Source organism: Lynx canadensis, chromosome Y, assembly GCF_007474595.2.
Source record: "Lynx canadensis isolate LIC74 chromosome Y, mLynCan4.pri.v2, whole genome shotgun sequence".
Taxonomy (NCBI): domain Eukaryota; kingdom Metazoa; phylum Chordata; class Mammalia; order Carnivora; family Felidae; genus Lynx; species Lynx canadensis.
The window spans coordinates 359550-387418 of record NC_050200.1 but is presented as its reverse complement, the minus strand read 5'-3'; the positions used below and the strand labels follow the sequence as shown (position 1 = coordinate 387418).

Below are 27869 nucleotides of genomic sequence, written 5' to 3'. Positions count from 1 at the left end.
TGCTCTTTGATTGTGTTTGTGTCTTAGATGGTTGCAGTTTGGTGTGGTTGAGTAATAAGGTTTGTAAAAATCCCAAAGTTTTTGTTAATTTATACTTCCCCATACAAAAATTAAAGAAATTTTGTATATGGTTCTTTTGAGATTTTTATGATACTAAATATTGTATCTATATCATTGACATACCTCACTTTCATGATCTCAAGTGTCAGCATTTTTCATAATCTTTTTATAAATTTATATTGCTTTCTTGCAAGATTAGAAAGAAGAGTACATAGCCTTTAGAGTTAACTGTCTATATTAAAAGCCTAGTTCCAGCACTTGATTAAGCCTTCTATAGTTAAGATTTACCAAATCTGTAAAATAAAGATAGCAGGAGTATATGTCTGCTTCTTAAATGATTAGATAGTTGAACATTAAATTATTTGTATGATATAGAACTGACCAACACAAAATGTAGTGATTGCATCTCTGTAAGAAGCATGTTTCGTATGCCTTCTCAAGGATGTGACAAAATATGCTACCAGATGATGTAAGATTCCAACAGTTCACTGATTCCTTCTGTTTCATTTCATTGGTATTATGCATTTGCCCACACTTTATTGCATAGTACACTTCAGTTTAGTTCATTAGAATGGGACCCTTTGCACTGATATGCACTTAATGAAAGTTTTAAGTGTCATTTTCTTTAATTTCTGGATGGGATTTATAACAACTTATTCTGGTTATAGGACACATTGCAATTCATTTAGGTCTTTGTTTTCTAAGTACTGACATTGCATTACCTTTTCCTATTCTCTTTGGTTTCATTTTGTCACCTGATTTTTTTCAGGACTACTTGCTAACATAAAAAGTTCTCTTTACAAGTGTCATTCAATAAAAGTGCTATGGCAGAATGCATATCCTGATTCAGTTCACTTGTTAGTTCTACACATGGGTCATAAAGAACTGTTAGATATTTGTGGGTTATTGTAATTTAAAAAGTACTCTTACCTAATACACATTTTATTAAGCTAATCATTCTTTGGAGAAGAGTCATTTTAGGTAGGCCTACAGCAGGAAAGTAAGTACAGGATGAGACTTTGGAACATTATTGTGTCAAAGTGTTTGTAAAGTGTTTTTAAAGAATCAATAGCATGTGAAAAAGATAAGTCATCTCTTACTAGGTAAATTTGTAATACTTGGAGCATTAAAATGATATTCTGGATCACAACATTTTCAGTGTGTTAGTGCTTGAGTTCACAATGATATTAATAAATGAAGGAGAATGTCAACTAAAAATGTAGGAAAAAATAGTAGATGATAAAAACTAGCGAGTGAAATTTAGATGAGGACCACAATAATGACATAGTATCGGAGAATCATTCCACAAATTATTAATACAAAGGAAAGTAACCCTTCAGTGGAAAAACTTGGTAGAAACACCTTAACCAAGTAATCTAAGTAAACATTATTAATATCGGGACAAATTGACATGGTATCGGATAACAGTATTTGTCAAACATACAGCTTTACTTTTGTGTTATTTCTTAATTAAAAATGGATAACCTGAATGTTACTAGAGGAAACATGAACCCAGATTAGGTGTCATTAGACCAGTAGCTTTTTATTCTTTAAAATGATCAAGGTAAGAAACACAAAAAAGAACTAAAGAAACTGTAGCCTTAAGGAAACAACTTTACATGGTGTATGAATCCAAACTTGATTCTGAACTCGGAAAAACGGAGATCATTCTGGGGGTAGGATATTAATGTGATGAAATTTAAATGTAGGCTGTGGGTCAGATGATACTCTTTTATTAATCTAAAAATCAGATGAGTATATTGTCATTTATGCTTTTTTTTTTTTTATGTTTCTTTTTTTTTTCTTTTTAATTTTTTTTTCAAGTTTATTTATTTTTGGGACAGAGAGAGACAGAGCATGAACGGGGGAGGGGCAGAGAGAGAGGGAGACACAGAATCGGAAACAGGCTCCAGGCTCCGAGCCATCAGCCCAGAGCCCGACGCGGGGCTCGAACTCACGGACCGCGAGATCGTGACCTGGCTGAAGTCGGACGCTTAACCGACTGCGCCACCCAGGCGCCCCTATGTTTCTTTGTTTTTGAGAAGAGGGAGACAGAGCATGAGCAGCGGAGGGGCAGAGAGTGAGGGAGACACAGAATCCAAAGCAGGCTTCAGGCTCTCAGCTATCAGCAGAGCCCAATATGGGCCTTGAACCCAATATGGGCCTTGACCTCTTCAAGGTCATGAGATCATGACCTGAGCCCAAGTCAGACTCTTAACCGACCTAAGACACCCAGGTGCTAAGGACTAAAGGGACTTCTGTACAATTTACCTTCAGATGGTTAATAAAACTGATACAACATGTATAAATGGAAATACTGATAAAAGAAATGGATAAAATGTAAACAATTGTGTGTATCTGGATAAAGAATAATTTCTTATATTAGTTTTGCACTTTGAAATTATATCAGAAAAGAAAGTTACACAAAGCTGTCCTCTCTGGCCCTCAACTGATCCTGGGAAGTAATCACACACATTTTTAGACAGAAGTCTATGGTATTTAAAAAAAAGCAGTTAACATGGCAGTCCAGACTTTAGTCATAATATTTCAAGTTTAGTTTCCTGAAAAACTAGAAAACTTACATGTAGTAGGAAAAATTTTTTTTAGCATTTTGGAAACCTATGGTTTGATGTAACTGATGACACTTTAAAGAAGTGCTAAAATTGCTAGCAGTTGCTCACTCAAATGAAAAGTACAAAAAAGTCATAATATGATAGTCTCCTGTCTTTACAGAACTCAAATCCAGATAACATTGCTAAATATTCTAGATGATTTATCTTTATAAAGCAAGTCAAATGTTACATCCAATTGCAGTTTTTCTGAAATGGAAAAATCTTGGCATTTGGAAAACTTGGGTTGCCTTCACCAATTTAAAAGGATTAGATGATAACCCAAATGACCTGATCAAGTTCTAAAGCTACATAACTGATAAATATCAGAACATTTTACTAAAAAAGAATTGTATAATTTCTAAATCCTCTATAACTTGCCTCAAAGTTTTGAAATAAATGTCATTGATTCCTGAGTGGCTGAGCTGTTGGAGGCATTTACTTATTACCCTTTTGTTCCACCCACGAACCAACTTGGTCATTTCCATGCAGAGGAGTTATCCAAAACTTCTAATTCTTTTGTGAAGTTTTTTTGCCTGATACTGAGATAATCTCATAAGATTTTTTTTTTTAAGACAGGCTGTTATAGTGTAGGTCTAAATTCTCATTGTCTTCTGCTTTTTAAAAATAAACATCCCATACGTACACATAACAGTATACATACCATTTTTACGATGTTTATTTTTAATTTTTTACTTTGCGTTGTCATTGACTAAGGATTTTTCACGCAGCATGTATGTTAATAAAGGAAGTCCATAGTACTTACTAATTTTATGTTTTAAACTTAGGATCTCCTGAGCACCTCGATGGCTTGCTCAGTTAAACGTGGGAGTCTGGATTTTGGCTCAGATCATGATCCCAGGATAGTAGGATTGGGTCCCATGTTGGGCTCAACACTGGGCAAGGAACCTGCTTTTAGAGTCTCTCTGTGCACTCTCTCAACAACAACAACAATCAACACAAAAAGTTTTAAAAAATAGGATTTTCCCACTGAGGCTAGACCTCATTACTAATTTGTTTTCATAATATTGTGAGGGTAGGTCTTTTTTTAATATGAGACAAACATTCATAATCTGGTGATGGTGTACTTTGATAAGTATCAAATACAGTAACTTCTCTGTCACCCTAGTATTTCTGTATGAAGTGCTCTTAATAATATTTTTTATGCAAACATACTATTCCTTGTAAGGTAGTTTTAGTATTAAAAAAATTAAGACAAAATCATAACCTGTATTCACAAATTGCTTCAGTATATATGAAGAGTGAAATAGGGAGTTGTGCTAAAGTTTTAATTGCATATTTAACAGATTGTATTTTCCTTTGGGCTGTCTAAAATGTTTATTTTTGTGGGGCACCTGGGTGGCTCAGTCAGTTGAGTGTCTGACTTCAGCTCAGGTCATGATCTCGTGGTCTGTGAGTTTGAGCCCCATGTCAGACTCTGTGCTGACAGCTCGGAGCCTGGAGCCTGCTTCCGGTTCTGTGTCTTCCTTCCCCTCTGCCCCTCCCCCACTCATGCTCTGTCTCTCCCCCCTCAGAAATAAATAAACATTAAAAATTTTTTTTTAAAAAATGTTTATTTTTGTGGGGAACATTGGATATATGTAAATATCACTATTCTAGGTTGCATCATAATGATAAAGTGATTATTGACTTTATAATTTCTTTAAGGTTAGTGCTGATTTGGATATACATACACATTATGCACTGTTAATTGTTGTTAACTTACAGACAATGAAGACTATGACCCACAAACTGTGAGGCTTGGAAGTAGGTATAGTCACGTTCAAGAAGTCCAAGAACGGCTTAACTTCCTCAGGTTGGTTTTAAATAAATAGCACTGTTCCTTTTAAGAACATAAATGCAGTAATGTTAATATCATTATACCTGCGTTTCTGTGGCCATTCCACCCTGCAGCTAAATACTTCCCCACATAGAAAGCATTGACAAAAGTTAATGTGATGTTTCCTGTGTTCATTATTATATTTAAAATTATTTGCTAAGCCTTAACTTTTTTTCTTTTTGAATTTTGAGGAAAATGCATTTTAAATTTCAGAATACAGTTTATATTTTTTTATGTTAGAAATAAAAGTTGATTCATTACACATTTTCATACTTTAAAATTTAAGGCACTAAACAGCTCAAGGGGACTTAATGTTGTTGGGGCAGTAAGGGACAGTGTTGTTGATAGGCTTTTGGTGCTTTGTTTATAATAACAATGGCTAATAAAAATAATCTAAAGTTCTATGTAATATATTCACATAGGGTTAAAAATGTAGTGGTAGGCTGAATTTGTTCAGTAATGTTTAGCTTTTAATGACATGTATGTGTGTGGGTATGTATATATGGCTTAAATAAATGAGACTTTTTTTTTAGGAATGCAGTTTCCATCCTAGCAAAACATATTTGAATAGTAAATATTGTAAGAAAAAATATGAGACTTGGTTTTTCATAAAGTCTGTTGCATTTGTTATTTTCAGATGTATTACTCTTGGGGGATTTTCTGTTTGGGGTATTTATTATATACCGTATTTCTGTTACTGAGCCATGTAATGATTTATCAGGAAATATTTAGATTGATACATAGTCTGTTTCCAGATCGTCCCATGGCTACATTTAATAATTTCATAATATACCAAATTGATCTGATCTTTTCAGATAGAAGTGTATATCACTTCAACTTGAGAAGAATTCTAGTTCTCAAATTATGTAATATTTATTTAAAGTGCCTTTTGGGGGAGCACACCTGGGTGGTTCATTCAGTTGAGCATCCAGCTTTGATGCATATCATGATTTCATAGTTCATGGAGTTCGAGCTCCGCATTGGGATTGCTGCTGTTAGTGCAAGAGCCCTCTTAAGGTCCTCTGTCCCTCTTTCTCTCTGCCTCTCCCCTGTGCGCTCTCTCTCTCTCAACAATATATAAAAATATTAAAAAAAATAAAGTGCACTCCCCTTTTTCAATCACCTGGAGAAAAAGAACATGCCTCCCTATATAGATACTCTCCCAAAAGCCATTTTGTTGATGAGTGTACTGTGTCACTTAGATCTATTGGAATAGAAAAAAAATGTTGTAGAATTTATTTACTCTATTAATAAAATTTAGAATCTAGAGACCTTGTATAGTTCTTGCTCTGTGAGGCAGTGTTACTCCAGTTTGAAATAAGACTGTGATTCAGTTGGGGGAAGTAACTTGTTTGAAATCACACAACTGCGTGTGATAGAACTGAACTACTAATATTTAGTGTATCTCACTTTAAAATGTCTGCTGTTTCTGCAACATCCAGTAATTTACCAAACTTACCTGGGGGCCATATTTTGAAAAGTTTTGCATTTTACTACAAACAGTAGTGCATTTTTTGTGTTTTATTATTCTGGATCCCATGTTCATGTATATATGAAGGTGTGAAGGATTAGATAAGGATTGAAAGCTACAAGGCCTCTTCATATTCAGTCCTACAATTATGGAGATATTGGAAACATGTAGTTAATACCCAAAAGAAGAAACCTACTGACAGGAAATAAATATATCATATTCTATTGGACATGAAGCCATTATCATTTTGTTAATTAAGAATTAAATGCAAAAAAAGTATTATTTAGGTTAAAGTTAGCTTCTGTTTTCATTCACTGTCATTCACTGAAAGGGCAAACAGTAGATGGAGCAAACTTCTAGCTACAGGAAACTAGAATCTGAAGAAAGACTACCTGAAGCAGACCCACCAATCTTATTATAATTCTACTTTAATAGCTGTGACTTTAATAGTCATAGAATTAACTAGATTCTGTGCATACAATATCATAAATATATGCTTATCAAATAAATGAATGTTATTTTTTTACTACCAGATACAATATAAGAAATAAGTTCTTTTGAAAGAATACCTCTTTAAGCTATAGTTAAAACCTATTTGTGATAAATACAACTTAAGACATATTGAAATAAATTGTGTTGGAGGATTACATAGACCTAATTACTGTTGTTGTTTTTTTTTTTTAATTTTTCCAAGATTTTTATTGAAGGATGGCCAACTGTGGCTCTGTGCTCCTCAGGCAAAACAGATATGGAAGTGCTTAGCAGAGAATGCAGTTTACCTTTGTGATCGTGAAGCCTGTTTTAAGTGGTATTCCAAGTTAATGGGGGATGAACCAGACTTAGATCCTGATATTAATAAGGACTTCTTTGAAAGTAATGTGCTTCAGCTTGATCCCTCCTTGTTAACTGAAAATGGAATGAGATGTTTTGAACGATTCTTCAAAGCAGTTAATTGTCGTGAAGGGAAACTAATAGCAAAAAGAAGAGCCTATATGATGGATGATTTGGAACTAATAGGATTAGACTACCTCTGGAGGGTAAGTGAGAAGTAGGAACTCTTGTTCACAATTATTGTACCTGGGGTTGTTTTTAAATACACTATGGAAATCAGAATTTTACTTGTAAGTTATATGTACTGATCCTGCTTTGCTGTTTGTCATAGAAATCTGGGGGGAGAGATTGTTCATCTTTACCTTCTTGTTAACATCACTTTTGCTTGCCAGTGATTTGCGGTTTTTCCCCTCAATTTTGTCTTTTATCATTTGCCACTGATAATCTGTTTTAACTTAGACTGAGATATATATGAATGTACTGTTCCATTGTCTACCTACACATTTTTCATCCCTCCCTCATGAAAGTTATTGTCTCTTATTTAACTTAGGTCTCCAGGCTTATTGTATATTTAATGCAAAATGAATAATGGAGAGAAGGGAGAATTATTTTTACAGAAGAATTGTGTTTTAATACCTTTATTTACACTGTTTAATTTTGTATGTGTTTAAGTACCTGGAAGAGAAAATGTTAACTGTTTTCATTTAAGGTTAACATTTCCATTTTGATAGTGTAAATAAATCTTATTGTCATCTTAAATCTAACCTGTTGTATCATTATGTTTTTCAGCTTCCATATATTTTTCTTATATTGAGTTTTTGTTCTTGCTTGTAGTTTTTGCAAACTGTATGTAGACTAAGATTTTCTGGGTTTTTTAATTAAAATCAAAGGTTTTTAAACAGTTTTAAACATCAGTAACCGCCATAATGAAAATTCATATAATGCTAGCTGAAACACTCCTTGAAAATCTCACAGCTTGTCTACCAAATTGCAGAGTTAAATAATCCTGATTAAAATATATGTTATCTGAAGACGGGGAGGAAGGTGTGTATGTATATATAAATAATTGCACTATCAGAGCACCTACATTTTGCGTCATTAATCCTTCATTTTAGGTTATTTAATTTTACATTATTTAAGTGCCAAATAAAATAGTTCTTGAATATTACTAATACTCTAATTTTTGGATCTAGGTTGTGATTCAGAGTAATGATGACATTGCCAACAGAGCTATAGATCTCCTTAAAGAGATATACACAAACCTTGGCCCCAGGTTACAGGTCAATCAGGTGAGGTTTAAAGTGCATAAAAACTTTCACATGAGCTAAGTCAAAAGTATTCTTCTGTTTAGAGGAAGCTTTTTAAATTTAAAACTAGAAATTAATTTTTTTTAGCTCTTGCCAAATATTTAAGTATTTGATCCACATTTGTCCCTTATAAAAATTCTAACTCAAAGAGTGTTGGCTTGGTAATTATCCTGAGGTGGTTAGTATTATTTTGAATAAAGCTAATTATTGTTGAGATAGCCAAAAATTTGACTGACTTGATACTTAGTCCTAAAGGTTTTTTATTGTGGTTGTTTTCAATAATTGGTTTAATTGCTTGTGTTCTTACTGTCAGCTTTCTTTTGTGTATTATTAGTGAGTAAATATGTGATTGATAATTAGATACAAGTTGAAATTTTATTTTATTTTATTAGATTGTTGTCATATTTGATTGTGAATCAACTTAAATTGTCTTTCTTTGGTCTGTTATTTATAGGTTGTTATCCATGAAGACTTCATCCAGTCTTGCTTTGATCGTTTGAAAGCCTCATATGATACATTGTGTGTTTTGGATGGTGATGAAGACAGTATTAATTGTGCAAGACAGGAAGCCATTCGAATGGTTCGAGTATTAACTGTTTTAAGGGAATACATAAATGAATGTGACAGTGATTATCACGAGGAAAGAACAATTCTACCTATGTCAAGGTTTGTAAGAAATTCATTTAGTAGTTAATTTGTAGTCATTTGTTATTTTCCTAGCCAGGGAATTAGGAAAGTAATGACATATAGGTAAAAAGGGCTGTAAAGAATTTTTCCATTTCTAGATTTCAGTGTCCTTTTAAAAACATTATTTGCATTCTCAAGTTCTTTTGTTTTTTAAGTAGAAAGTTCTGAGTTTCATTTTCATTACGTGTCATCAGTCATTAACTATAATTTTTCTTTTTTTTTTTTTTTTTGCCTCATTTCTTTCTTTTCTATTCCTTTTCTTTCCTTCCTTCCTTTCTTCTTGATTGGTTTGGTTCTAAGCTATTATAACTTACTAAATGGGAATGGTATTTCATACCAGCTGTGTATTTTATTTTGTTGATAATATTCACTTACTCTAATAAAAATAAAATTCTTGAAAGATACATATTTAATAGATATGATGAACAAGAATATTTTTAAATGGTCTTTGCCAAGTTGTCTTTAGATTTGGAAAGTACTAAAAAATAAAAAATTACTAAATCATGTTAGTATAATCATAAATTATAAATAATTCCAGTATTATGCAGTATAAATCAGATAATCGTTAACTACACAAGCTCAATTAATTAAAAAACATTTAAATGGCAATTTTAGATTTGGGTAAAGTTTGTAGAACTGGTACTGTCTGGTTTTTAATTGTGATCAGTTTTAAAGTTAAAAGTGTAAAATGATTCTTGAATATAATTTTTGTTTTGTATCTCATCTATAAGAAGAGAATACTGAAAGGTAAATATTTTTGAGTGACTTCTTTTAAGAATTTCTATAAATGTGTAATAGAAACATGCACTTTATTTTGATACTTTCAAGTTGTGTATGTTTTCATTTGAAAATATTCTTAGTGAATTGAGATCTTGTAGCTTAAAATTAACTGATATCTCTTTATCATAAAGTAGAGATTTTTCATTTTGCAGCCACAGAAACAAAGATTAGCCACAGTGGGATATAATTATATTGTAATTCCAAAATTTAATGTTTATAATTTAAAGAAGTTATATTTAATATTCTCAAAACAAAGTAAAAGTGTCTTCCTCTTTTAAGAAAATATTAAAATCCCAGTTTCATGTTCTTGGTAATTGCTGAATATGATTGTTCATTTTTTTAATTTTTTTTATTTTAAAAATTTTTTAGGGCATTCCGTGGTAAACACCTCTCTCTTATAGTTCGATTTCCAAACCATGGCAGACAGGTTGATGACTTGGACATATGGTCTCATACAAATGATACAGTTGGTTCAGTACGACGATGTATTCTGAACCGTATTAAAGCAAATGTAGCCCATACAAAAATTGAACTTTTTGTGGGTGGTGAGCTAATAGATTCCGAAGATGACAGAAAGCTGATAGGACAATTAAACTTAAAAGATAAATCAGTAAGTACATATGTAATTTTCTTTTTTAATTTTTAAAGTTTATTTATTTTAAGAGACACAGCATGAGTGGGGAAGAGGCAGACAGAGGGAGACAGAATCCCAGCAGGCTCCATGCTGAGCACAGAGCTTGACACAGGGCTTGAATTCCCAAATCATGACCTGTTCCTAAACCAACAGTTGGATACTTAACCAGCTGAGCCACCCAAGCTCCCCATATACATATATAACTTCCAAGTATTCCCAAAGAATTAAACATCCAGGCTATTTTTCACTCATTCAGTGATTAATAAACTTTGTGTGAACTCTTGTCTGTTAAGTTTCTGGATTATAACCCTGAAAAAGATAAGTATCATGACACTAGGATAGTGAAGAAAGTACCCTATTAAAATGGTTATTTTGTACAGTACTTTTTTAGTATATATCTAAAATAAAGCATGATACATTTTGTAGTCTTTTGGTATATCAAATTTATGTATTTTGGAAAAGTATTTTCCCTTGTCTTTGCAACTAATATATTCTATCTTTTTTAGGTAATTACAGCTAAACTTACACAAGTAAGTTCCAACATGCCTTCAAGCCCTGATAGTTCTTCTGATTCATCAACTGGATCTCCTGGCAACCATTGTAATCACTACAGTGATGGTCCCAATCCAGAAGTGGAGAGTTGTTTGCCTGGCGTGGTGAGTCAGCTGTGTATGCAAAATATTACATGTTTCTTGGAATGGTCCTTTTTCTAAGGAATTAAACAAGTTTCATAGATGGGTCAAATGTCAAGTAAATATATACAGCTAACTATAACTTTTGGATGGATTTCTTAATTGTTGGAATTTAAAATAAAAATTTTCCATAGAGGGGCGCCTGGGTGGCTCAGTCTGTTGAGCATCCGACTTCAGCTCGGGTCATGATCTCACAGTCTGTGAGTTCAAGCCCTGTGTCGGGCTCTGTGCTGATGGCTCAGAGCCTGGAGCCTGCTTTGGATTCTGTGTCTCCCTCTGTTTCTGTTCCTCCCCTGCTCATGCTCTTGTGTCTCTCTGTCAAAAATAAATAAACATTAAAAAATTTTTTTCCATAGATACGGTATTATTTTGGGGTAGAATTAATCAATTACAATTGGATTAGAGTATACTATTACTTACGAAAATACTACTATATTGTCAATCTTTTCTTTGAACCTCTTTTTAAGGAAATATATAATCTGTCTTCAGCAAATTTTTAGTAGTATTTTTCATACCTAAAGAAACAACAACTGTTCAATTTCTTACACTTTCTCTTCCCTCTACCTTTTAAGAATTGTTATAGCTGCAGTAATACCAGCTGCTTCAGTGTTAAGCGTCATTTAAGATTGCCAACAATGAGATTAGGGATTTACCAGCAACCCCTCAAGGGGCAAAGTCCCTTTTGTAAAAACAGCACCTGCTTTATAAAAACAGTAGAACAAGCAAAGAAATTACACCAGGTAGTTCAGAAAGCTTAATGAGTTATTAAGTTTGCATCATAACTGGATGCAAACATGGAATCATTGGATTTGTAAATGTGAAAAAATGGGAAAGGAGGTAATTTCATGTAAGACAGTTAGAAAACTTGCTTGGAGACAGTAAAGAGATTAATTCTGAATAACAAAACCTTTTAAACTTATTTTATACATAAACCTTCTTGTTTTCTGTATTCCAGATAATGTCACTACATCCCAGATACATAGCTTTCCTCTGGCAAGTTGCTGATTTAGGTTGCAGTCTCAATATGCCATCTCTTAGAGATGGAGCAAGAATACTTATGAAACTCATGCCACCAGGTAAGAAAATTGCCTGACCTTTTCTGCCAACGCTCTCCCCTTCAGTGTTGACAAGTACATGATAGATTCTGTTCCCTATGATATATACTTTGGTATAGTTTATAATATGGATCACGTGTTACCCACAACATTGTCACTGAGAGATTTTTCATGGATAGATAAGAATATTTAACATAGGAGGTGCCTGGCTGGCTTAGTCTTGATCTCAGAGTCATGAGTTCAAGCCCTACATTGGATTTAGAGATTACTTTAAAAAATAGTAATAATATTTAGCATAATTTTAAAATATTCATAGTAAACTAGTTCACACAATTTAGAAAATTAGGATTCTTCAAAGGCCAAAATGAAGAACAATGATCTGGTACTGCACCCATCGCCACCTTCCATTTTCTTTTCAAAGAAATGACCATTTTCATCATTTAGCTCTTATTGTTATGCAGTTTACCTCTAAATAATGTATTCATATCACTTTTATGTCAGTTACTGTATACTGATTTCAGTATAGACAAAAACACATTTCTTACTCCCATTCGTTTTTGATCATTAATGTTTTTTGCTTAAATTTGTATCAATCATTTACATTTCCAAAACTATGTAAGTAGGTGTATATTAGGCTCAATAAAATGTTATATTTTAACAAGACTGTTAAAATATTTTTATTTTATTATTTTTTAAGTTTGTTTTTGTTGTTTTAAGTAATCTCTGGCATGTGGGGCTCAGTCACACTCCCAAGATCAAGAGATACATGCTCTTCTGACTGAGCCAGTCAGGTGCCCCTGTTTTTTTTAAATTCTTTCTTAATTCCAGTTTATACATTGTTATTTTAGTGTACATGTACCACACAGTGATGCAGCAGTATATGAAAAACTTTAATTTCCTAGGCTACTCACACTTGTTTATTCTAGATGTAAAAATTTCCCTTTGGGTGGCCTGGATGGCTCAATCAGTTAAGCAGCAGCTATTGATTTCAGCTCAATTCATGATCTCACAGTTCGTGAGTTCAAGCCCTGCACTAGCAGTGCAGATAGAGCCTTCTTGAGATTCTTTTTCTCTCAAAATAAACTTTAATAAAATAAATTCTCCCCTTCTGTTCATTTGATTTTTTTTTTTTTTTAATTTTTTTTTTTCAACGTTTATTTATTTTTGGGACAGAGAGAGACAGAGCATGAACGGGGGAGGGGCAGAGAGAGGGAGACACAGAATCAGAAACAGGCTCCAGGCTCTGAGCCATCAGCCCAGAGCCCGACGCGGGGCTCGAACCCATGGACCGTGAGATCGTGACCTGGCTGAAGTCAGACGCTTAACCGACTGCGCCACCCAGGCGCACCTGTTCATTTGATTTTATATGACATTTATTATTGTTTCTCACATTCTTTTTAATAATTTTGTAAAACAATTTTCCACATGGTCAAATTCATTGTATTATATTTTTGGGGTGTTTCCTCCTTTCCTGTTAGTGTAGTTCTTCTCTTTGATACATTTACTCTTCTGGCCCCCCTCCCTTTTTTTAATGTTTATTTTTGAGAGCAACAGAGCATGAATGGGAGAATGGCAAAGAGAGAGGGAGACACAGAATCCAAAGCAGGGACAGCATAGAGCCTGGGCTGTCAGCATAGAGCCTGATGTGGGGGCTCAAACTCAAACTATGAGATTGTGACCTGAGCTGAAGTTGGATACTTAACTGAGGAGCCACTCAGGCATCCCTTTCTGGGACCTCTTTATAACAGACTTTTTTACTGTGAATCCTGCTGTAATCCTTTGTTGAGTCAGTCCTCATTTTTGCTGAAGCATATTCTTCTGATAAAGGGGTCCATGGGGAGTAGATTTTTTTTTAATCACTTAGCTGAATACAACCAAACTCTTACTTGCAGTATTACATATTTTTTGTTCTTGTTTTTTTTTACAAGCAATATTTTAAACATAGTGTCTTTGATTGAATGTTCCATTATAGTGCCATAAGAGTGTTGGCTGGTGGGAAAACTGAAGCTGTTTGTATGTCATATATTTTTAAACCCTTAAATTCTGAAATCTGTTGATGAAGTGCCTTGGGGTAGATTTGTGTGTGTGTGTGTGTGCTATTGATGAAGGTTCAGTGGACCTTATTGGTAAAAAGGTTATTTTTTTTCCTTTTCTTTCCTCATGGCTTTATTTGTGCTTTTGAAAAATTTTTTTTTTTTTTTTTTTTTCCTTTACTTTAGGATATACTATTATATATTTGTGTTAGGATGTTGTTAAATCCCTTAACAATTTTGCCTCTGTTACTCAATCTTGTGGTTTTCTTTTGGGGCCTTTTCTTTTTAGCTTTCTGTAGCATTTTAATGTTATTTTTTTCTATTGCTTCTTCATAGCTTTCTGTTTTATTTTATGAACATTTTACAGAGTTTCTGCTATATATGATCACCTAAACTTTATGTTCTACAAAATCATGTGTGTATTATTCACTGAGGTAATTGCAAAAATAAAAAAATGGATAGTATAATACAAAGAACTTTTTATTTCTTAAACCATATCACAGTTATTTGTTGGCAGGATGTTTTTATTGTATCCCAAAACAGTAAGCCATGTTTCCTTCAAATGAGGGCATTCTCCTATGTAACATCTAAATCAGAAAATTAACATTGACATATTCTGCCATATATTTGACTGACCCCAGTTAAGATGGCACCAGTTTCTCCAGTAATATCTTTAGCAAAGAGATAGAAAAACTTTTTTTATAAATGGCCAGATAGTAAATATTCTAGGTTTTGTCAACCAACAGGCATGATAAATAAACATTGGAAAAAAAATTATGTAGGAATTTACATAACTAGAGTGAAAAATTTTTTTTCACAAACTTTGTATTAGTAACATTCTTCCTATAAAAATAATAAGTGCAGTTTTTTTATAATACATGTTTCCTAATGAGAATTAATGTAATTTTTTATGGTGGGTATGACTATTCCAGGAAAGGACTGAAAATTTGTATTCACTATCTTTAAATTAGTTGTAAACACTCATTTGTTATTGTTGGGCCTTTAAAATATAAATTTTGTAGCATTGCCTGGGTGGCTCAGTTGGTTAAGAATCTGACTTCCGTTCAGTTCATGATGTCACAGTGCATGAGTTCGAGCCCCAGTCAGGGTCTGTGCTGATAGCTCAGAAGCCTGCTTCAGATTTGTGTCTCCTTCTCTCTCTCCCCACCCTGCTCGTGTGCATGCTCTTTCTCTCTCTCTCTGACTCTCTCTTTCTGTCTCACAAAAATAAACATTGAAAAAAATTTAATAAATAAAATAGAATTTTGTATATTTTATCTTTGACATGGTTTTTCCACAAACAGGTACTGCTGCTTATCTTATTTCATGAAAGAAATTTATAGAATTCTCCATCCTTGTGTCAGTATTCTTTAACTTTTTATTTTTAGCATGTCCTTACATTACAGGTTAATGCCCTTTGAAATTTAGGCTGGATGGGGGCACCTGTGTGGTTCAGTTGGTTAAGCGTCCGACTTCGCCTCAGGCGATGATCTCCCGGTTTGTGAGTTTGAGCCCTGCATCAGGCTCTGTGCTGACAGTTCAAAGCCTGGAGCCTGCTTCGGATTCTGTGTGTGTGTGTCTCTCTCTGCTCCTCCCCTGCTTGTGCACGTTCGCTCACTTGCTCTCTATAAAATAAATAAATAAACATTTAAAAAAAAATAAAAAAGGTCAGGATGGAAGTTTCTCAGTTGCACAGTTAAATGCATTCTGAAATAGTGAAATCTTCTTTGCATTTACATCAGGGTTTGAAAATTATACAGCAACTACATTTACAGTTTGGAAAGTATGTCAGCTGTAAATTTGTATAGAGATGGAAATCACTTTTTAATTTTGATTGGAGTGGGAAATGTATAATGCTTGACATTTCTTGTGAATTAAAACGTGTTAGCATCTAAATGACTCCACTGCAGCATTTTTCATTTACAGTAATCTTTTGCCTTAGGATTACAGGCTGAATTTATTAAGCGTCAAGTCTGCAACAAAACCTAAATTTCTAAACTTTTCAGTGTTTGGTAACACTAGTTGAGGATCTTTCTTCTTGTTCAGAAGAAGTTTCATTCTCAACCCTGTAGTTTAAAAATCAGAATTATATTGGGTGCCTAAGTGGCTCAGTTGGTTATGTCTGACTCTTGATTTAGGCTCAGGTCCTGATCTCATGGTTCATGGGATCAAACCCCACTTGAGGCTCTGTGCTAACAGTGCTTAGCCTGTTTGGGATTCTCTCTCCCTTTCTCTCTGCCCCTATCCCACTCACGCTTATGCTGTCTCACTCTCTCTTTGAAAATAAATACATAAACTTTTTAGAAGTGAGAGATAAACTGAGACACCTGGGTGGCTCAGTTGGTTGAGTGTCCAACTCTTGATTTGGGCTCAGTTCATGATCTCAAGGTCATGAGATTGAGCCCCACATCAGGCTCCATACTGGACATGAAGCCCATTTAGGATGATCTCCCTCTCCGCCAGTGGTGTGTATGTGTTCATGCTCTCTCTATTCTCTCTCTCCCTAACAACAACAACAACAAAATCACAGTTGTACTTTATTACTGCTAAACTATTAAACTGCTGTATAATAGGGCAAGTTAAGATACCCAGATTCTAGTTCCAACAGAAATTCATTAAACTAATGAATGATGTTAAGTCCATGAAAGTCAATGAAGTTTACTATTGGCATTGCTGGTTTAATAACAGATGATAAATTTTCACATGTTTTCCACAGAATACTTGCTGGTGAGTAATAACAGTGAATGACTGACCATGGATGAAATGAAACAAATACGTTTAATGTATGAAAATGGACAAATGCATGACTATATAAATCTTTCCTCTTAAGGCTTTTTCTGTTCCACACATAACTACAATGAGTTGTAATACATTTTAGCAGGTTCTACTAGATTGCACTCAATTAATGTTTTGTCAGCTTCTTTGAAATTTTGCTCTGCAGTTGTTCAATGTAGATGTTATTCTAGGCCAATTCCTCAGTTACTGAATGAAAACTTGAGATTGACTGAGCCTAAACAATTATTAAGCTACACTGATAACCATTACCTTATCGTGGGCCTAGCAAAAATAACTCAAATTTATTTATTGAATTGCTTTTGCATTCACTTACTGCATTACTTTTGTATTATTATTTTGGTAAAATATAAATAATTAAAAATTTGCCACTGTAGCCATTTCAAAGTAACATTAATTATATGCACAGAGTTCTTTGTATCCTTATGCCATATCACCACTTTTTCCAGTGCCTTGTTTTTTAATTGGCTGTGTGGTTTCCAGTGCACTCAACCCTTAAGGAGATTTCCTTGTAAAAGACATTTATTTTCTCTGAACACATTTCTCTTTCTCCTGCACTCAAGAGACCTCATCAGAGTTAAATGTCATTTATATCTTGGCCAGTAGATGAAGTTTTTTTGAGCTCTGCAATCAGCCATTTCCTGAGCCCCAACTACTTTTAGAGTAAAATGGTATTTAGAAGCTAAGATATGGATGCTAAGTATTGATTGCCTTAGATGTGTACATATATGTACTTATACACATGAGTTAACAATAGTGCCTCCAATTGCAGTCTACTCTACAGTCTTCCTTATGCTTTTTTCTTGTCAGTACTTTAGATTTACTTACCTGACAGTGACAAACCTGGTTTGATACTACGTTTGATACATGTGCTTATGTAATTAATCCTGTAATGCACCAGTCCCTTGCTGTACTACCACCCTTTTCCATATACTCGAACTTACTTAGCCTGCTCTCCAGTTCTAGAGCCCATGCTGTTCTTCCACATAAAATTTAAGCAGAGCACTATGAGAAACCATAATTGGTATCTTTGGAGATAACCTGTACAACTCTGGCAGGTATCTTTGCATACTAGATCCTGTTGGGGTATATATTAAATGTTTTAGAAAAGAAAAAAAGAGATACTACCAAGACAGCTTTGAGATAAGGCATTCACCTGGAAGAAGCGGTATGAAATAAAAAAGATTTCCAAAAAGTGGACATAAACAAGGAAATGGAGCCTACTTAGACGGCTGAAGCATTGCAAAACCTGTGAATAGTTTTTACTTTAATTGTTGTTCTTTTTTTTATCTAATTTTCTTTTAACATTGATGTATAGTTGACATATAGTGTTACTTTAGTTTCAGGTATACAAGGAAAGGATTCAGCAAAACTGTACATTATGCTGTCCTCATCAACTTTTTTTTTTTTTTTTTTTTTTTTTATTATTTATTTTTGGGACAGAGAGAGACAGAGCATGAACGGGGGAGGGGCAGAGAGAGAGGGAGACACAGAATCGGAAACAGGCTCCAGGCTCTGAGCCATCAGCCCAGAGCCTGACGTGGGGCTCGAACTCACGGACCGCGAGATCGTGACCTGGCTGAAGTCGGACGCTTAACCGACTGCGCCACCCAGGCGCCCCTATGCTGTCCTCATCAAAAGTAGTTATCATCTGTCATTATACAACAGTGCTTCAGTCCTGTTGACTATATTTCTTACGCTGTACCTTTCATTCCTGTATTTAACCTGTTTCTATCAATTCTTGTCACTCATTTTGCCCATGCCATCTGCCCCCCCCCCCCGCCCTCAGTTTATTCTGGTGTCTTTTTTATTCTAGCCATTCCGACTTGTGTTAAGGTCCTGATTTCCCTGATAATGTTGAGCATCTTTTAATATGTCATATTATACTAATACACATATTATACATATATTCTCCTTTTTGCCAGTTGAATATGAGCTTACTGGTGTTACAGAAATAAGTTCTTGTAGGACAGACTATACTCATTTTTCTTATGCTATAATTGGTAGTGAGGTTTTTTTTCTCCTCTTGACTGCATTGTCTTATTCTTTTTTTCTAGTTAGACAGTAGTTTTATTGCTTTAGTGCATACACAAATTTATGCAACCAGGGCAGAGACTGTGGATGACTTGTATTTCCAACTGGTGATTACAGCAGTTCTCAGTCAGAATCTATTGGCATTTAGCATCCTTCCTGTCTGTTCCTCTCAAGATGCTTTCAAACACCAGTACCTTTCTTAATCAAATAACAGAGATCCTCAGAAAGATGAGGAGCAAGTGCTTTCAAGTTAAGTATTTTCAAAATTTTATTGCCTACTCACAAAACGTGCAACACCATGGGAGTCTTACAGGGAGAGACTGAGTCAGTCAGGCCCTTCTTGGCAAATTTATACATCAGCTCCTTCATATTAGCAGCCATCAAGTTCAACTTCAGCCACTGGGTATGTACATGTGACCCATGATGGCAGTGGTCAGGCAGAGAAACAAAATGTCTTCTTTTTCGATTAAAAATCATTTGTTGGGGCACCTGAGTGGCTCTGTTGGTTTAAGCACCCAACTTCCAGCTCAGGTGCTGATCTCTCAGTTCGTGAGCTCGAGCCCCGCATCGGGCTCTGTGCTGACAGCTCAGAGCCTGGAACCTGCTTCAGATTCTGTCTCCCTCTCTCTCTGCCCCTCCCCCGCTTGCACTCTGTCTCTCAAAAATAAACTTTAAAAAAAATTTTTTTTTTTAAATAAAAAAATTTTTTTTAATCATTTGTCATGGGGGACAGGGGCTGCATGGCTTTGCCACTTGAGCACTGGACTCCTGATTTCGGCTTAGGTCATGACCTCACAGTCGTGAGATTGAGCCCCATATTGGACTCTGCACTGATGGTGCAGAGATTCTCGACTTGGGATTCTCTCTCTCCCAGTCCCTTCATCTGTCTGTCTCTCAAAATAGACTTTAAAAAATCTTTTTTTTTTCTTAATTAAACCCACTCCTTTTCTTTGTATTTTAATTTTTATTATTTTTGAGAGAGAGCGTGAACAGGGGAGGAACAGAATCTGAAGCAGGCTCCAGGCTCCGAGTTGTCAGCACAGAGACTGACGGAGGCCTCAAACCCACTAACTGCAAGATAATGACCTGAGCTAAAGTCAGATGCTCAGCCAACGCAGGCATCTTTGTTTTAAGTAGGTTTCGCACCCAGTGCAGAGCCCAACAAGGGCCTTAGACTCACAGCTGTGACATAAGACCTGAGCCGAGATCAAGAGTTCGACAGCTCACCTGACTAAGCCACCTAGGTACCCCCAAAACCCACTCTTTATATTGTAAGATTTTTTTTATAGGTGCCCCCAAAACCCACTCTTTATGTTGCAAGATATATTTTTTTTAATGTTCATTTTTGAGAGAGCAAGACAAAATGTGAGCAGGGAAGGATCAGGGAGAGGGAGACACAGAATCCAAAGCAGGCTCCAGGCTCTGAGCTGTTGGCACAGAGCCCAGTGTGGGACTTGAACTCATGAAATGTGAGATCATGATCTGAAACAAAGTCGAATGCTTAACTGACTGAGCCACCCAGGCTCCCCTATGTTGTAGGAATTTTAAAGCTACATAAAATGATAAAAAGAACTTCCAAACACTGTTCACAATTCAATAATTGTTAACATTATGGTACATTTGCTGTATTAGTCTTCCTTTATGTAATTTTCTAACTTAAGAGAAAGGGGTATAGCACCTTTGCTTTTTTTGTTTATTATTTATTTTTTGAGAGAGAAAGCACAAGTGGAGGAGGGGCAGAGAGAGAGAGAGAGAGAGAATATCCCAAGCAGGCTCCATGCTGTCAGTGCGGAGCCCATTGTATGACTCACACTCATGGACTGTGAGATCATTACCTGAGGTGAAAAGTTGAGACCACTTGTTTTGCAGACTACATCTCAGTTTGGACTTCTGTATGCTTTTTTATAATCTGCACTTTACAAAATATACAAAATTTACAAAATATTTACTATACAAAATAAATACATAAAATTGGCCGTCTTAATGTGTTAAGTAATGTTAACTGTATGCACAATTGTGCAGCCAATTCCAGAACATTTTCATCTAGAAAAACTGAAACTCTGTATCCATTGAACAGTAACTACCCATTTTACCTTCTCTTCCCAACTACATTCTACTTTGTTTATTTGAATGTGACTCTTCTATATACCCCATAAAAGTGGATTCATACAGTATTTGTCTTAATGCGACTAGCCTATTTCACTTAGTGTAAAGATATGTTCTTCCATGTTCTAGTGTTGTCAGAATTGAATTTGTTTTCTTTTTAAGACTAAATGTATATTTCAGTGTATGGAAATCACAGTTTTGTCATCCATTTTCTCTGTCAGCAACTGCTTAAGTTTTGTACAGTTTTTGGCTGTTGTGAATAGTACTGCTGTGAACATTACAGTACTAGTTTTGGTGTGAACTTTTTTTTTTTTTGTATATATATATATATATATATATATATATATATATATATATATATATATATATATATATCTGGGAGAAAAATTGCTGGATGAGGAAGTAACTCCATGTTTAACGTAATGGGGAACTGCCAAACTGTTTTCCAAAGTTGGTGCACCACTCCTAATTCCACAAGTATAAGGGTCCCAGTTTTTCCACATTTCATTGATAATCTATTACTGTTTTTCCATTTTGTCTTGCTAAGTTGTATTAAAGGAGCATTTCAAAGAGGCTTTCATATGCATTTCTTTGATAGTTAATGATTGTTTCTTCAAGGGCTTACCAGCCATATGTACGTCTTTGGAAAAATGTCTATTTACAGCTTTTGCTTAGTTTTTAATTGTGTTGTTTGTCTTTCTATTATTTTTTAAGTTTATTTATTTTGCGAGCGAGAGAGAGCAAGATCAAGCACAAGCATGGGAGGGGCATATAGCAGGGGATGGGGAAGAAGAGAAAGAGAAACCCAAGCAGACTCCATGCTGTCAGTGTGGAGTCCTACATGGGGCCCGACCCCACAAAATGTGAGATCATGATCTGAGCTGTGAAACCAAGAGTCAGAGGTGTAACTGACCGAGCCCCCCAGCTGTCCCTCTCTTTCTGTTATTGAATTGTAAGTGTTCTTGGTACATTCAGATAGATGTCCTTTATCAGATATATAGTATATAAATATTCTTCCCGTTTTGTCCCATTTTCTCTTTTATTTCCAAATAGTTTACTTTTATTCACAGAAGATTAATTTTGATGTAGTCTAGTTAATGTTTTTCCTCTTGTCACTTGTGCTTTTGGCACAATACATAAGAAATCATTGTGTAGTCTCAGGTCATGAATATCTACCGCTACGTTTTCTTTTAAGTGGGGATATTCTGGTTAGCATCATGTATCTTTTTTTTTTTAAGTCTCTGTTGATAATATGACAACAATGCAAAGGGTTTGCACTGTCTGTACATCAGGAAAGTTTTCTTTTCTCTATTGTCTTAAATTGTGACTTAATTTTAAAAACAAACCGTTCATCATATGAGGCAAATAATTAAGCAGTTGGTGGGAGGAGATTGTGTTTTAAGGAGAATAATTCCTTTTGAGTGTTTTGGGGTTTTTTCTGTCTCCAGTGGGTGTGGGAGGACACGTTGATTTGCCGTCTCTGGATAGGAAATTGCTCCTTTCATATTTTGGGTTGACAATTAAAGAATTGTGGTTGATTATTAATCAGTCCAGGTCTGATTATATCTTAACGTTTGATCTTACAGATCAGCTTTGCTAATATTTATTGATGGTGTTTTCTAATTAAGATAATATACTCTTCAGTATATTAAATGTCAAATGTTAAGAACATGTGAATTACATTTTACTTTAGTCTGTGTTTTTTTGCAGATAGCACAACAGTAGAAAAATTAAAAGCTGTTTGTTTGGACTATGCAAAACTTGGAGAAAATAACCTTGGATCATCTCTTGATTCACTTTTCCTTGGTCCTTCTGCCTCCCGAGTGCTGTATCTAACAGAGGTTTGTTTTATTTTTCACAATGTGATTTTTATATCATGTGGTAATGGAAATAACATGCATTAAGATTATAATCTTTGGAAATTTTAACATCTTTTAATACAGCCCCCTCTTATTTTTTTTCCCCAGGTAGTTTATGCCCTGTTGATGCCTGCTGGTGCACATTTGGCAGATGATTCCTCTGACTTTCAGTTTCACTTTTTAAAAAGTGGTGGCTTAACCCTTGTACTGAGTATGTTAACAAGAAATAACTTCCTGCCAAATACAGATATAGAAACTCGAAGGGGTGCTTACTTCAATGGTCTTAAGATAGCCAAACTATTGTTAACTGCCATAGGCTATGGCCATGTTCGAGCTGTAGCAGAAGCTTGTCAGCCAGTTGTAGAGGGTGCAGATCCTGTAACACCGGTAATAAAACTTTAAAAATCTTTAACAAGTTTTATGGGGGATGTTTAATTTTTAAAGCTAAACTGCTAAATGATTAAGTACAGAATGCAAGTTCAATTCAATCTATTAAGTTATATTTGTATTGTAAATGTAAATACTCTCTGGTGATTATACTGATGTCACTAATCCTTAAGTCCCTTTTGAGTGTCAGTTCTTTAGGTCTCAGAGACTTCACCTGAGCCTTTATTAACTGATACCTGAAAGATATAACGATATATAAAGGTAGAAAAGAAAAGATCTAATTGGCATATTGCCCACCTCTTCTTCCAGTGTGGCCATTGTGACAACCATTATTGACAAAAACTCTTCTCTCCTGTGGTATCATCCTGATACACTGAGATTTGATGCAAATGGGGTTGAATGGGGGCATCTACTTCACACTAGATTTTAGTTCATCAGTGATGGTTACTTATGATTGTTTTGTTAAACACCAGCTAAAGATAAAAATGGGTTAGGGATATAGATTTTCTTTATAAATACGTTGGTTCTTCATCACAAATATTTGAATTACTACACATTTGATACTTACACATCCCCTTAATAACATGAGGTGAGTTAATAGTATTATGGATACTACTTCAAAGAAGACTCATATAGTGAGGCATTTTAAATAAAATATAATGTCTGAGATTTTCTGTAACATATTTCTGGAGGTGTGGTCAGAACTAGACTTTTGTTTTTAATTTTTTTTAATTTTTTATTTATTTACTTTTGAGAGAGAGAGTGGGAAGGGGCAGAGAGAGAGAATCCCAAGCAGGTTCTGCACTGTCAGCTCAGAACTCCATGTGGGTCTTGAACTCCTTAACTGTGAGATCATGACCTGAGCCAAAACCAGAAGCCGGATGCTTAACCAACTCAGCCGCCAAGGCACCCCTATATTCTTTCACTTTTATATAATTTTGCAATTTTCTGCATATAAATGGATGAAAAGAAAAGTGGTGGCTATGTACAAGAAAATTTTAAAAAGAAAATTACAATAACTTTACTCCAGGTGTGATGCTTTATTTGTGGGTTCTGTACATATTTATATAAAAACAGGTTTTTGTCATGATCCTTTCCATACTAGCTTAATGAAGTACATGGAAAGCAATTTTATGTATCTCTTTATACTTTTAATATTTACTGTTTAGAAAATGTGCCGTTAAAATACAAAGGTGTACTTAATACTGTCCAGTTGCAGGTTGCTCACATTCTAATATGGTACTAAATACAAAATTCATTTTAAAACTATGTTTATTATAGGGGTGCCTGGGTGGCTTAGTGGGTTACACATCCAGCTTTGGCTCAGATCATGATCTTGTTCATGGGTTCTAGCCCTGCATTGAACTCTGTGCTGAGAGCTTGGAGCCTGAAGCCTGCTTCATGAATTCTGTGTCTCCCTCTCTCTCTGCCCTTCCCCTTCTCATACTTTCTCTCAAAAATAAAAACATTTAAAAAATTAAAAGTTTTCATTGTATAATTATCAATAATATAAAGAAGAGGGTTATAATTTGAGAACTAGAATAACTATTGAAAAAAATTAATTCTAGGAATTTTTCCTTTTAAATTTAAGAGCTTGTATATACTGTTGAGTAAAATTTTGTGACCTTTATTTTTTTATTTTTCCTTGTTTTAACTTCTTTTTCCATGAAGCATTTGAGGCCTTTTTTTTTTTTTTTTAATTTTTATTTATTTTTGAAGGAGAGAAAGAGACAGAGTGTGAGTGGGGAAGAAGCAGAGAGAGAGGGAGGCACAGAATCTGAAGCAGGCTCCAGGCTCCAAGCTGTCAGCACAGAGCCCGACACAGGGCTCAAACTCACAAACCGTGAGATCATAACATGAGCCGAAGTCAGACGCCTAACCCAACTGAGCCACCCAGGCGCTCCTGAGGCCTTTTTTTTTATTTTTTATTTTTTTTTTTTTGAATAGAAAAATATTTAATTCCAAAGGTAGCATAGGGAGAAAAAGAGTTATTTTTATCCTGAAGAATATACCTAATCTTAATTACAGTTTATTGGGTTGAATTGAAATTAATACCAATGCTGACCTTAATAAGAATAGTTGCAGCATAAGAAAAGTGCAACAAGATTCTACTGACGTAAAAAATAAAATCTAATTGGTTGTTAAAATTGAATTAGCATTTTTTTAAAGACAGTTTTTTAAGTTTATTTTGACAGAGTACAAGCAGAGGAGGGGCAGAGAGAGAGAGTACAGAAGACTGAAGGGGAAATAATTGAGTGGTTATAAATTTAAAAGTTAGAAAAAAATTGAAGGTGTATTTATGTAGTTTGAAGGTGTATTTATTCATTTCTCTCAATGTTATCTTGACAGGAATAGCCAGAAGGGTGGGAAAAGGTTTTACCTGGAAATTTGTAAAAGATTACTTAAAGCCATGTCATTTATCTTCTGCAATTAAGTGCACTCTGGGGCTCCTGGGTGGTTCAGTCAGATAAGTTTCCAATTCTTGATTTCAATTCAGGTCATGATCTCACAGTTGTGAGAGGCCCGCATTGGGCTCTGTGCTGAACATGGAGACTACTTATGATCTCTCTCTCTCTCCCTCATTCTCACTGCCCACCACTGTCTCTGTCTCTGTCTCTGTCTCTCTCCCTCTCTTTCTCAAGAAAAGAAAGATAGTGAATTCAGGTGTAGAAACAATATTCATCTAAGAGTGGAGTTTACAGTAGAGTATTGTCACTCCAAAAGGTAACTAAGAGAAGTCTACCGTGTTGGCAGTCTGAAATGCTTTTTATGAAGATCACTGAAAATCGTACAGTGGATAAGTGGAAGGATTACATTCTAAGAGAGGTGATAAATGAATAGCAGAGAGGTTTTTGTTATGTGCAGATTTTTGAAACTGTGCTTACGTATAAGATTTTTACTCCAAGTAAAAATGTTAATGTTTACAGATCAGCCAAGTAACTCATGATCAAGCAGTGGTGCTACAGAATGCTCTTCAGATTATTCCTAATCCATCATCTGAGTGCATGCTTAGAAATGTATCTATACGTCTTGCCCAACAAATATCTGATGAGGTTAGTATCAGATTTTGAAAGCTCTAGGGTTTTGAATGGTTAATTTTTTTTTTCAATATATGAAATTTATTGTCAAATTGGTTTCCATACAACACCCAGGACTCATCCCAAAAGGTGCTCTCCTCAATACCCATCACGCACCCTCCTCTCCCTCCCACCCCCCATCAACCCTCAGTTTCTTTTCAGTTTTTTTAAGAGTCTCTAATGCTTTGGCTCTCTCCCACTCTAACCTTTTTTTTTTTTTTTCCTTCCCCTACGCCGTGGGTTTCTGTTAAGTTTCTCAGGATCCACATAAGAGTGAAACCATATGGTATCTGTCTTTCTCTGTATGGCTTATTTCACTTAGCATCACAGTCTCCAGTTCCATCCACGTTGCTACAAAGGGCCATATTTCATTCTTTCTCATTGCCACGTAATACTCCATTGTGTATATAAACCACAATTTCTTTGTCCATTCATCAGTTGATGGACCTTTAGGCTCTTTCCATAATTTGGCTATTGTTGAGAGTGCTGCTATAAACATTGGGGTAAAAGTGTCCCTATGCATCAGTACTTCTGTACTCCTTGGGTAAATTCTTAGCAGTGCTAACTGCTGGGTCATAGGGTAGGTCTATTTTTAATTTTCAGAGGAACCTCCACACTGCTTTCCAGAGTGACTGCACCAATTTGCATTCCCACCAACAGGGCAAGAGGGTTCCCGTTTCTCCACATCCTCTCCAGCGTCTATAGTCTCCTGATTTGTTCATTTTGGCCACTCTGACTGGCGTGAGGTGATATCTGAGTGTGGTTTTGATTTGTATTTCCCTGACGAGGAGCGACGTTGAGCACCTTTTCATATGCCTGTTGGCTATCCGGATGTCTTCTTTAGAGAAGTGTCTATTCATGTTTTCTGCCCATTTCTTCACTGGATTATTTGTTTTTCGGGTGTGGAGTTTGGTGAGCTCTTTATAGATTTTGGATACTAGCCCTTTGTCCGATATGTCATTTGCAAATATCTTTTCCCATTCCGTTGGTTGCCTTTTAGTTTTGTTGGTTGTTTGCTGTGCAGAAGCTTTTTATCTTCATGAGGTCCCAGTAGTTCATTTTTGCTTTTAATTCCCTTGCCTTTGGGGATGTGTCAAGTAAGAAATTGCTACGGCTGAGGTCAGAGAGGTCTTTTCCTGCTTTCTCCTCTAGGGTTTCAATGCTTTTCTGTCTCACATTCAGGTCCTTTATCCATTTTGAGTTTATTTTTGTGAATGGTGTGAGAAAGTGGTCTAGTTTCAACCTTTTGCATGTTGCTGTCCAGTTCTCCCAGCACCATTTGTTAAAGAGACTGTCTTTTTTCCATTGGGCATTCCTTCCTGCTTTGTCAAAGATTAGTTGGCCATACGTTTGTGGTCTAGTTCTGGGGTTTCTGTTCTATTCCGTTGGTCTGTGTGTCTGTTTTTCTGCAAATACCATGCTGTCTTGATGATTACAGCTTTGTAGTAGAGGCTAAAGTCTGGCATTGTGATGCCTCCTGCTTTGGTCTTCTTCAAAATTATTTTGGCTATTCGGGGCCTTTTGTGGTTCCATATGAATTTTAGGATTGCTTGTTCTAGCTTTGAGAAGAATGCTGGTGCAATTTTGGTTGGGATTGCATTGAATGTGTAGATA

The 27869-nt window shown here is 35.2% G+C and overlaps 1 protein-coding gene across 4 annotated transcripts in view; it reads left to right on the top strand.

Annotated features, from left to right (window-relative positions):
• The window catches only part of LOC115508045 (probable ubiquitin carboxyl-terminal hydrolase FAF-X), a 184749-nt gene that overhangs the window by 79577 nt on the left and 77303 nt on the right, over positions 1-27869 (top strand). For 3 of the 4 annotated variants that reach the window (XM_030306445.2, XM_030306448.2, XM_030306444.2), the window contains exons 15-24: positions 4398-4485; positions 6675-7017; positions 8005-8100; positions 8573-8784; positions 9955-10195; positions 10726-10875; positions 11867-11987; positions 22643-22773; positions 22900-23178; positions 26106-26231. In XM_030306445.2, coding sequence (XP_030162305.1) covers positions 4398-4485; positions 6675-7017; positions 8005-8100; positions 8573-8784; positions 9955-10195; positions 10726-10875; positions 11867-11987; positions 22643-22773; positions 22900-23178; positions 26106-26231 — 1787 coding nt within the window. The remainder of the gene's footprint in view (positions 1-4397; positions 4486-6674; positions 7018-8004; positions 8101-8572; positions 8785-9954; positions 10196-10725; positions 10876-11866; positions 11988-22642; positions 22774-22899; positions 23179-26105; positions 26232-27869) is intronic. The other variant, XM_030306447.2, reaches the window with a different exon arrangement.